Consider the following 12,481-nt stretch of genomic DNA (forward strand, 5'->3'; position numbering starts at 1 on the left):
TAATTTTGTTTTTGCCATCAGAACATCATAACAGTGTGACTATCAGACAGAAAATGAAAATGAATCCATATTTTTGCACAGATTTGTCGAAATGGAAAATCTGTAATTGATGTTATATAAAAATGCTATCATTAGTCTCATTATATATGAGCTTATTAATCAAGGCTAAACCATTTAGATCTGTATCTATAAATTACATAATAATAAGGCATAATGCTTTATAAATGAAGTATTCACCATTATCTCACTAATGCTTAATACAGTGCGGTTATGTGTATGTTTCAGTGTATAACTACCATCGGGTTAGATATTTAGCGAGGGATTGCAGATGAAAAGAAATAACAGTGTTTATTAATCTACACTGTGCCTGTTAAAAATAAACAAATAAAAATCAAAATATGTAATGTAATATAACAAAGTAAGGAATTTTTTTTAAATATTCATTTTATACTTTACACTTTCAATCTGAGTACTTCGGGTGTTTAAATTGACAGTGAAGTTTTTATCTATTTCTTGACATCCATAATTAAAGAAAATAAGATAGCTGACTACCAAACACAAATGACAGGACAAGCAACACCACTGTTCTTAGTGAGTCAAAGCCAAACTGTGTGATGGCGTGAAATTTGGAAACTAAACCTGGCCCCTCCCCTTCTGCATAAAATTTAAATTCCTCAGAAAGAAAACCACCTGCGTTCAGCAAAAACAATCAGGAAGGTGTTGCAGAAACAGCTTGGAACAGTCAGAATAACAAAGCAGCCAAGCCTTATGGTATTAATTGCTCATAGAACAAGAGTTACGTCTGGTATCTCACAGCCGCAATGGATGTTTACACTGCACACGTCATTACCACTGTTTTGGCTAATGTGGCTGATTCCAGAGATATTTTTATATTTCTGCCCAAATCTGTAAATGTCTGCTGGGAAACAACCAGGGACACTGTTTATGACTGTTTCTCTAACACACATAAGTTTGGCCATAAACACACTCTGCTGGTCCATCCCCTGCAGCTATTTTTAACCTAAAGTCAACACAGCACCCAGTTTAATGACTCTGCTGGATTCCAGTCTATTTTACTCCCGTCCTGGTACAGCACTTACTACAAAATAACACTGATATGAAATTGAAATATTATTTTGATAAGTCCAAGCAAATAACTTGATCACAAATATACAAATCAAACTGAAGCCAAATTAACATCTTATTGTAGCTGACTTTGTGCATCAAGATCATGGAATCCAGTTTTCCATAGCAAAACTGCATCAATCACAGCTAGAAGATGTTCCTGGTATCAAAACATAGGTAAAAATAATGGAAAATGTCCAATTTAACTTCGGCTAAAACATCCTTCCAAAAAAATCCTGGAAGCAGTGGTCTAAATCAGTTCAAAAAGATAATCACTTTTGGAGGTCGTATGTGCAATGGCCCATAACAGTATTTCTTAAAGACACACACAAACTGATCCACTAATATAACAACCTTCTGGTGTGTGCTGAGAGTTTGTTATGTGTGAACACATAATGACAATAAAGGATACTTCTTCTTCTTCTTCTTCTGGGTAACGATAATTGCAAGAAATTTAAGTTTGCAGCTCACCTCTCCAGGTAGAACGATGATTTATGCTCAGTTGAGATGCTTTTGGCCCATCACATGCTGTTCTGAACAGTGCTGAAAGGACAGAAGGAAAAGGTGAAGGAAGGAGTTGTGGAGCAGGATTGTTGGGTCTGCAGTTGCCATGCAACAATGAAGTTGGGCTGTTGCTGCTGTGTTTGTTTATGGTGTAAAAATAAACACGTTTTCACATTAGAAATGCTATTTGTCTTCCCTGTGTCCTTTCATCACACTTGTTACTTATTTTCCTCCCTTTCCTCCTGTCACTTTCACTTTCTTTTTCATACTTCTTTGTCATTTACCTTCCTGTTTTCTTACTGACATTCATATCTCTATTTCAATCACCCTCCACGCTTAATTAGTTGTTATTGTTACCTGGAATAACCTCTCCTCTCCTCTTCTCCCCTTCTCTCTTTTCCTCTCAGCCAATCTTCCAAACTTGGTCATGTTATTCGTTCTGCCGCCAAACACGGAGCTTTAAACAACATCCATCACACAGGAGTGGGCTCTGGACTTTACTCTGTTTCTATTTTAACTGGACTCGCTCAGACAGCAGCCATGGCTCGCTGCAGGAGCTACTTGCGAGGACTTGCCATCTGTGTTACTGTGTTGCTACTGGTAAGCACACTGCTAATTGTTAACTGCATGTTTGTGTGGGCTGTCGGAGGTGATTGGATCTTTAAAAAATGAAAATTTTAAAAAGGTAATCTTAAAAAATTCTAATGGTCTAAAATCTTAATCTACTATTTTTGAAATACACAGTGTGTCATTCAGGTGTTGATTACATGTGCTAATTAATGAATTTCAATGTAACTACAGTCTTGTAAACAGAAGGTGAAAAGCAGAAACAGTATGTTTGTTTTTAACTTTTTTTCTTTTACTTATAATTTTGTAGACATGTGATTATTTTGCGTTGAGCACGTACAAAATTTAGTTTCATTCTGGGTTCAAATACATATTTGTGATAATTGTGGTAATAACTAGCAACTGCTTTCTGGTAGCAGGTGCAAGATTATATTTGTCTAATTTTTGGCAACTATTATATGTTGCGTTTAAATCCAATCAATCTTTATTTATAAAGCACTTTAAAATACCCAGCACAGGACCAAAGTGCTGTACATTAAATATGTTAAGAACAATAAAATAAAACAAAACAATAAAAATAAAACACATAATACATAAAAACTTAAAGCAGCCCTATATTTAAAACGAGAGAAAACAGCATAGAATCAACTTTTTTTCTTGTTTTTTTGGGTGAAGTATTTGTTTTCATGTATTCTTAATACTTATCTAAACATTAAAATATTTTAGGTGGTGTGTTATGTTGCCAAAATCTTGCACTGTGTGGTACTCAAAAAGATTTTCTTTTATTTAAAGTAAACATTTAGTCTTGATTTAATCTTTTTATTAATAAATCTCTCTTCACTACACTAAAACACTAAAATAATGTGGAGGTCTTTTAGCAACAATTTTAGAACCTTCACTTTTTAAGTTCATAAGAGGAAGGAAGGAGGCAGGGGACTAGGGAGTGTCATAACCACGGTCTAGGACGAAACAACAAAGATCCATGAGTACATCAGGAAGATGGCCTCACAACTGATAGTGTGCTTAGTGAATACCTCAGGCAGCAGAAACCAGAGAAAGGAGAGGAGCAAGAAGAGGAACCATCATGGGAGGACAAGCCCCTGCATGGTACAGTATGTACCACCAGGAGATAGAAGAAGTGGCTGATATCAAGAAATCCAACTGGTGGTTAAACAAAGCTGGACTGAAAGCTAGCACAGAGCCACTAACCATGGCAGCACAGGAAAAAGCACTAAGCACGAGATCCATACAGGCTGAGGTTTACCAAACCAGGAAAGATTCCAGGTGCAGGCTGTGTAAAGATGCCCCTGAGACAATCCAGCGAATAACAGCAGGGTGCAAGATGCTAGCAAGCAGGGAAACACTGAATGCCATAACCAAGCGGGTGCCATAGTATACAGGAACATCTATGCAGAGTATAGCTTGGACATCCCAAGGTCAAAATGGGATACACCCCTAGGGTGGTTGAGAATGACCGAGCTAAGATCCTGTGTGACTTCCAGATACAGACAGACAAACCAACCGGGCATAGCAGTGGTGGACAACCAAAAGAAGAAGGCCCTCAGTGAAAGATGTAGCTATGAAGCTGTGAAGTACCAACAGCTGAGAGGAGCTTGAGAAGATGTGTAGGGTGAAGCCAACAGTGGTCCCTGTTTTCATCCGAGCACTGGCTGCAACAAATCCCAGGAACAACCTCTGAGATTTTTATCCAGATGAGCGCAGTCCTAAAAACAGCAAAGGTACTGTGGAGGACCCTCAAGCTCCCAGGCCTCTGGTAGAGGACCAAGATCGAAGCAATTTTTTATATATGCGAATACATTTGTGTTATTAACAGAAATTTCATTCCACAGCTAGGCTGATGATATACTGCTATATGTGGTCTTTGCTCCTGATAATTCATGACCAATTGATGCCCTCCTTTTTAGATATAGTTTTAGATTTATTTAGGGAAAACAACCACATCTTTAAAGGAAAATATTTTCAAAATGTTTCTTATAACTTTTAAGTAGCTCAATACTTTTATTGCTTATTTTAACTGTTATTTTATTTATGTCCATTTTTTCAGTGTCTTTGTGCTTTCTTGTGTTTCAGTGAAGCACTTTTATTCTTACAAAACATTAGATAGAAGTAAAGTTGACCAATGCAAATCAAAACTTTGTAGAACAGACGTTGTCAAAGATTATCTTTGAGGCCCCAGCGTTGTTAATATAGCTCTTATCCATCAGAGAACAGTTTCACTTTCCATGTTACATTATAACTTCTTATACAGCAAGTTCATACACTTTTAAACCTAAAAGATTTAAAAAGTAAGTTTTAAATAAAATGTGGATAGAAAACTTGTTAGAGGTTCATTTTGTCCATTTATAAAATCTCTTTTCCTTAATTTACTGTTGTTTATTCACTCATTTGTTCTTCATATATTGCCATCGTGTTTCCCCCCTTTGCCTTGAGTCAATGATTTTATCTGCTTTTTTATTCCTCCTGTTGTACTTCCCAACTTCTCTTCAACACCTGCAATCAAATTTAATGCCTAAAATGACAATCTGTGGTATGATTACAGCAGCTTTTGTTGCCAGTTTGCAATAAATAGAGATTATTTCACAAACACTCCAACATGGGAATTTCTTTCCTGTTTCCTGCTTCGTTACGTATATATATATATATATATATATATATATATATATATATATATATATATATATATATATATATGTGTGTGTGTGTGTGTGTACATATACTGTATACATTTTGCATCTCTGTGGTTGTGAATGCTGGGGCTCAAACTCAGGAGCTTACTTGGTGCTCCACTAAGTTTAAGCAACATCTAGAAATAATAGAAATAAATGTGTGAGTGTTTTTATTGTTTTTTTCTGTTCATTTAAACTGCGTAAGACAAGTTGCAGAGAGAATATTCACTAAGTAAGCCAACAGAGGCTGGGAATGTGGAAGTCAAAGAATGAGACAACCATGAGTGTTTAAGGTGTAGTTGGACTGTTTTGGAAAGTTTCAACTTGCTGACTGTGAGACAGATTACATTTGTGATATAAAGCTGTCAGAGTTCCCAGTCTCTCTGGGGAAGAGAAGGCATTTCACAGGAATGTTTCTGCTGTTAAAGACTTCCTGATCTGTGAACCCAACCAACAGCCACTTTTGTGTAAACCAGTTTGAGTCATTGCCTTTTACTATTTTTATTCTTTATTCATTTTTATTATGCAGGTGTCTGGGTTTGTGATGATTGGTGCTGCTTTTTCCCCCATTGATGATATACCTGTTGCAGAGGTAAAATGGGATTTTTTTCACCACACTTTTTTATACAAGAATCAACTATGTAGTGAAACAGCTCTAATTTCACATTATATTTCCTCAGACTCATAGTTGACATTTTATAACACAACTTCTACTTTCTTGTAAGATTCTGGTGCATACATTATCCACAATGCAACTGTGAGCCTGCCACTTGTAATGTAGCTTGGACTCTAGCACTGATAAGAAGGAAGATAGATAGATAGATAGATAGATAGATAGATAGATAGATAGATAGATAGATAGATACATAGATACATAGATACATACATACATACATACATACATATCAACGTGTATGATTTCCAAAGTTCTTTCTATTTTTTGCTAAAAACAGACTATGGTTAAATAAAGGCATATTTGAATATATATAATAATTATAATAATATAATTGTGTATTGCTGTGCTGTTATTAGTTACTGCATTTAGTAGTTATTTTATACATTTTCATTTTTACATATTTTATCTTTTATATTATTGCTAAATAGTACCCATCCCCCGTCATTTGGTTATAGTTTGCTTCCAAGTAGCCAGACCTTCTTGAAGTCTTTAGAGTGGTCTTTAATATAGTTTCCCAGGATTTCTGAGGGTCTTTCAAAGTTTTCTTTGGACACTGGCTGCTTTATCCTCACTTTCATTCCAGCCAGTATACTTGACAATTTTAGAGGATTGATTTCTTTTTTTAGCCACAGAAAACCAACTTAAGAATAATTCAAGCACAAAAAGGCACCTAACTCGAACAATGAATCAGTGTTATGTGACAATCAACTTCACCAATAAATTAATTTTCAGTAGCATCTTCAAGCACTTCATTACCGGAAGTGTGTCACAAACATGTCCCTTTTTCCTATTTCTTTTGTTGAATCTATAAAAATGCCAAAGATGGCACAGTTTTACAGACATAAAATGATATTTTTGCACCAACAAGGTGATTCCCAGAGAGCTAGCAGCTGAAAACTTGGCATATCTCAACATGGTGTGCTATGTGTCCTTAAAATATCTGAGGAACCTGGACAAGGAGTGGGCAAAAGAAGTGCCAGGCCTAAAGACTAACAACAGCAGATGAGTGGTATCTCAAAGTCATGTCCTAAATAGGAAAAGGACTTGCAAGGATCTGGCACATAATCTAAAAGATGCATCTGGACCTTCTGCTCCACACTGCATCACAAGTGTGTGATTGTGTGTGAATGGGTGAATGACTCTATGTCGTGTAAAACACTTTGGGGTCCTTAGCGACTAAGTAAAGCGCTATACAAATGCAGGCTATACCATTTACCATTTCTGCTGATCCTGTTCATTGCCTCATTAGAAATGGTCTCAGATACTGTTCTGCATATTCAATAGTTGTTATTATAAATATTTGTTATTTATTCCTTTTGTTTAGGTTAAATAAAATATATTTGTTATCTGACGTTCTCTCTTTCAGTTGTTTGACCAGCTGTCCATTAGTAATGGCTTACTGGTCCTGCAGGTGTTTGGTCCACTCACAATGGTTTTGTCTGTTCTGGGCATATCTGCTGCCTCTTTGGACTACAAATCTTTGCTGTTGGTGGTGAGTAACACAAATTCATACATGTGTTTGTTAAAATAAGATAAGATGAGATAAGATAAGATAAGATAAAATAAAATAAACTTTATTAGTCCCACGGATGGAAAATTAGTTTTGTTAAAGCAGTAAAGCAGATAAGATAACATAAAATAAATTTGTACATTTTTTCTATGTACAAAGTTGCATAGAAAAAAATAGAGAACAAACACTGGAATAAGATATCCATAAGATACTGTACACAATAAAATAGAATAAAATAAAATACTATATGCAATCGAATAAAATAGAATACAAATGCTATATACAATTGAGTATAATACAACGATGCCAGAAAAAGAGTAATGCACTTAGTGTTGTTGCTATTGCACATGTGTGGATGTGTGTGTTTGGTCAGTTGAAGTCTTTGTTGTGGAGTCTGACAACAGTGGTGAGGAAAGACCTGCAAAATCTCTCCGTCCCACACCGTGGGTGACGCAGCCTGCCACTGAAGGAGCTGCTCAGTGCTGTCAGAGTCTCCTGCATGGGGTGAGAGATGTTGTCCAACAGGGATGACAGCTTAGCCACCATTCTCCTGTCACTCTCCACCTCCACTGGGTCCAGAGCGCATCCTAGAACAGAGCTGGCCCTTCTGATCAGCCTGTTCAGTCTCTTCCTGTCCCCAGCAGAGATGTTGCCGCCCCAGCAGACCACACCATAAAAGATAGCTGAGGCCACCACAGAGTCATAGAAGGTCTTCAGGAGTGGGCTCTTCACTCCACAAGTTCAAATGTAGCATCTTTGTGAGGATCCTAGCTGATACAAGTATTCCCAACCCCTAATCCCTAATTGCATATATACGAAAACATAATTTTAACCCAAATTCTAAAGCTAAGTTTGAAGCTGCTGTCCCTAAATGAGGCTGACCCCCAAATGCCCCTGTGTTCCAAAAATGTCCTCACTACAAAGGTTATTGGTCCAAAGTGGTCCCCCAAAACATACACATACAAGTACAAACACACACACTAGAGTAGTGGCATTAACCTGTAATCTTTTTTCCAGTTTTCTGCTCTGACATTTGTGGAGTTTGTGGCACTAATGATCGTTGCCTCACCCCTGGTTCAGGTTCAAGCTCAGGTAACTACCTGTTCGTTTCACTTACTGTATTTTTAGACAGTCCTTGCTTTCTTGTCACCAGTGCCCCCTGGAGGTATGCAATGACTATGAAATATGAAACCGTTATCTTTGGGCTGTAAACTGACTAAATAAGTAATAAAGTAATACAGATGAAAGTTAATTACTCTTAAAACTCTGCTTGTGTTTGTGTATCACTCTTCAAACGTTTATATTATTTACTGTAGATGGACTTTGCCGTGGATGAATTGTTTCTCAATGTGACACCCCTACACAAAGCAGCAGCTGACATCCAGAAAGAATTAAATAAGCTTCAGACGTCGGTAAGTGAAACAAAGAAAAAAAATAAGGATAAAGAAATGAAAAAGTGATATAACTTTTTAGTTTTTCCTGTTGTCCTGTTGTCATAGCAACAACTATGACCTAATTTTATAGACATATATGACCTGAATGAGTAATTCAACACCAAGACTAATGATAACCTTGAGCTTTAACTGATGATAATATTTGTGTGTTTTCAAGGACTCCTGTTGTGGTTTGAGGAAATTTGAAGACTGGGATAATCAGCTTCCTTTTTCCTGTATCTGCACACCTCCTACAACCACCTATACCAGTGAGTCAAGGTATGTTAAGACTGGATTTTAGATAGATTAGCTGAATATTGAATTGTAGAGTCATTTTTTATCTAATTTTTTAAAATAATTTCTATTTCATACGTTTAGAAAATGTGTCATTTGCTTGAGTTTTTAGCTGTTTTTCCGAATAAGGTAGGGTACACCCTACAATATAGGGTCACAACAACAGAGGCGACTGTTGTTGTGATTTGCCACTGTATAAATAAAATTGAAATGAACTGAATATTTAAGTTTAATACATTTTTAAATTATTTAGCTGTCGATCAACGTCCCTACCCTTACCTATGGTAAAGAGCTGTGGGTAGTGACCACTCCCCCTGCGGCCCGGCCCCAGCGGAAGAAGATGGATGGATGGGTTGTCTTGGCTCTTAAATTTTGGCTTTCTGTTTTTGCCCACAGATCTCAGCCTGGTAATTCCAGCTCATATGAGCCTTGTGTGATGGTGGGAAGTAACCAGCAGTTTGTGCACTCCAAGGTAAATATTTGCTTCAGGGTTTTGTTCTTCTTCTATCATTAATTTTCACACAGTTCTACTATTTCCTCAGCATCTTTCTTTCTACAATTCTCCAGTGTTTTCTCCCTTTCTCTGGTTATTTTTTCTTTTTTCTTGCTCTCCTTTACTAGTTTTCCTGATTATCCTTTTTTCTTATGTTTTGTTCTATTTTACTATTTTCTATTATACTTTTAAATTTACATTTTCCATCTTCCCACTGTACATCTTCGATCCAGTGGCAGTCTGGTTTAGTCTTTCTATTCTTTAGTTCAGTTAATCTTTTATAATGTTGTTTAGTTATAAAGACAAACAGAAGCAAATAAACGCAAAGGGAAATTTGACTTATGTACGCCAAAAACAGACGTTTTTTTAATCATGTTGATTCTTCACCTTTATATTTTTGGCAGCCCTGTGGTCCCATCCTAAAGAGCTACCTGAGTTTCCCAGTCAAGCTCAGAATAGGAATCATTTCAGCTTTCGCCACCATTGCAGTAAGAAAAAAAACACTCAGCTTTTTTTTTTATCTTACTTTAAAACCAAGATCCATATCTTTTTTTAATATATAAAGAGTTGAAAAGAGAACAAACTCCAGCTGCTTGAAGAAATTAACAAATGCATGAATGCAAAAATTCTAAAATCTAAAAGTTATGATTGTAGATATGTTTGCATGATTGAGGAAGAGGCTATATGGTTGTTCTATACCCATATAAACGTGGTTTATATGGGTATAAAAGGATTAGAGGAGAAATTTAAGTTCATAGAAGTTCCCAAGACATGAATTTTAATTTCTGGAAATGTCTAGTTTATATATGTGCTTGTCTAGAATTTCTGGAAGAGTTTCTCTGATAGTGTCCATCCATTCTAAAACACTGGAAGTTTCAAGAAAAGCTTTTACTCTATGATTTCATTGCAAAATTGATTGTTTGGAAACAGGTTGACCCTAATGGTCCACCTGTGCAATCGCCTTGCAATCAAAATCGTTTGCTCAGATTCAGGGTGTTACACAGAAATTTGATTTCAGTCTCAACCAGCCAAAAGTGCAACAAGAAAAAGTCACCAGGCAACCACTGATTTTTCCCTTTTGCAAGGCAATTGCAGTGCAATTTTTACTGTGATGAATAATGATGTATAAAATATTATACACAGTGTGTGTGTGTGTGTGTGTGTGTGTGTGTGTGTGTGTGTGTGTGTGTGTGTGTGTGTGTGTTGCAGATAACAGCCATTGCTCTGTGTCTTGCTTTGGGTCTGGAGAAATACTGGAAGAAGCCTCCAGTTGAAACTACAGTCGACGACTACGACAGAGTGAAATACCAACCTAAACCTTCCCTCACCTGACCTCTGACCCCCTTTCACCCAAAATTAAGACAACGATACTAATGCGCTTCCACTCTCTGGGCTTCTGGTGCTGATGAGATGGTCCAGAATGAACACATGGTGCTTTATGGAGCTGTTGCCTGAAAATGCTAATTTGGTGTATATGGTGTAAAACATTTCCTTCTTGAAATGTTCATCTTGTGTTTAATGGAAGGGGATCAAAACAATAGATACTTAAACTTTTCATTGTAGCAAAATACTTTCATGTATTCAGTAGCAGAAGCAAATTTCTAACAGCAGCATCCTGATGGCATCAGCTTTAACCACTACAGCTGCTTCCCATATCAACATGGAAATTTCTGTTACTGTTTAAACATGCTTCTGGTATCTAGTTAGCACAAAGCAGGTGCCATCATTAATCATTAATCTTTAGCAGCTAACTTGTGTTTTTGCAGAATGACAGTCTTTTATGGGCATAATCATTGTTTTTTGGAGGAAAATCTAAAGGATGTTAGTCTGTTTTAGACATTTTTTAAAAATAAATTGGCAATCGCTCTATTTGCAAAAACTAAAATAGGAAGTCTGGGTTTTTGGGTCTAGAATCAGTTATAAATAATTATTTTAGTCTTTTAACTCCATTCAGAGGACTGCTTTAGGACTGTTTTGCAAATGCCTCTGGACAAATTGCCACCATTTTCAGAACAATCACAGTAACAGAGGGTGTAACGGCTCTCCTGGATCTGCTCCATATTAATTCTGATTGGTTGTAAAACTACATTTTTTGGGGTAGGCAAATGTTATTACAGGAGCATATTTAAACAGTGGCTTATTTGTCTTGTCTCACAACTATTTAACGGAACTTGTGACCAGTTGTGATGGCATGCCACACATGGTAAGCTCCACACCTCATCACCCGTTGATTCACTTTAGTTTAATTTACAGTCACTACTTTAAAATATTCTATTTATTGTTCAATATCGTTTCTTTATTAAATATATTCATTTTTCCATCACACCTTCCAATGTTTATATGGCGTGCACACATATTAACCTTGCAAGGTCAAAGTTCTGTTTTATGTTATATTAATACATCTTTCTTTGTTTGAGTTACCTGGGGGTTGGTGTCTCCTCCTGTCTGGCAAAAGGTGTGGCAAAGGGCTGGGAGACCTGAAGTACTGCTGACAGCCTAATTGGATTGCACCACATGCTTCATTGCCTGGGGGGTGTTTCATGTTTGTTTAAATGTTTTGTATTAGTTGGTTATATGGCAGCCATCTTGTTTTCCCCCGTGTGTGTCATTTGGTTTAGCTAAACCAGTATTTAAGTCCCCCTGTGTGTCATTTCAGCAGGTCAGTTTACCATATGTTTGTTTGAGGTTTTGGTAATTATGATCTTGAGTTTAGTCTGTTGAGTTGACCTCTTTTATTGGTCTGCCTGTTTAAGTTTTGGCTTTGTTAAATATATTTTCATATTTTTGGGTCAATAAAACCCGTTTTTTTGAATTAAAACCACCGGTGTCCTTTATGCTTTACTGCTTGGTCCCTGACACCAGTGTTGGTCAAGTTACCTGAAAAAAGTAATCAGTAACTAATTACTGATTACTTCCCCCCAAAAGTAATCCCGTTACTTTACTGATTACTTATTTTCAAAAGTAATTAATTACTTAGTTACTTTTTAAAAACACGATTTACAACCTGAATAGGTAATAAAGTGATAGATCTTTCAGCCCAATTCTACTTTTTCTACATAATCCATCATACAAAATGTAATCAAATGGAAAAGTCTCCTTTTTTTAACTTGTGAATTTCCCATTACGTCGTAGCGCACTCGGTGCTTGCTTGGAAGTTTAGGGTTTTTTTCGCTATAAAAAGAAGTTTTCTTC

The 12,481-nt window shown here is 36.5% G+C and overlaps 1 protein-coding gene across 1 annotated transcript; it reads left to right on the forward strand.

Moving 5' to 3' along the window:
- The first annotated feature begins 1,885 nt into the window (after positions 1–1,885).
- LOC101467956 (uncharacterized) lies at positions 1,886–12,357 on the forward strand. The gene is made up of 9 exons (XM_004566446.4): positions 1,886–2,229; positions 5,413–5,475; positions 6,926–7,051; positions 8,087–8,161; positions 8,386–8,481; positions 8,681–8,781; positions 9,193–9,268; positions 9,694–9,777; positions 10,499–12,357. Exons 1-9 carry the CDS (start codon positions 2,170–2,172, stop codon positions 10,619–10,621), a joined length of 804 nt encoding a protein of 267 aa, XP_004566503.1. The 5' UTR covers positions 1,886–2,169; the 3' UTR covers positions 10,622–12,357.
- Positions 12,358–12,481: the final 124 nt, after the last annotated feature.

This window comes from Maylandia zebra, linkage group LG17 (genome assembly GCF_041146795.1).
Source record: "Maylandia zebra isolate NMK-2024a linkage group LG17, Mzebra_GT3a, whole genome shotgun sequence".
Classification (NCBI taxonomy): domain Eukaryota; kingdom Metazoa; phylum Chordata; class Actinopteri; order Cichliformes; family Cichlidae; genus Maylandia; species Maylandia zebra.

Excerpts from the sequence above, each read along its gene's own strand:
- LOC101467956 (XM_004566446.4), top strand. The coding sequence starts at position 2,170 with ATGGCTCGCTGCAGGAGCTACTTGCGAGGACTTGCCATCTGTGTTACT. Across the intron at positions 2,230-5,412 it reads GTGTTACTGTGTTGCTACTG|GTGTCTGGGTTTGTGATGAT; the intron begins GTAAGCACACTG and ends TTTATTATGCAG. Across the intron at positions 9,269-9,693 it reads AGCAGTTTGTGCACTCCAAG|CCCTGTGGTCCCATCCTAAA; the intron begins GTAAATATTTGC and ends TATTTTTGGCAG.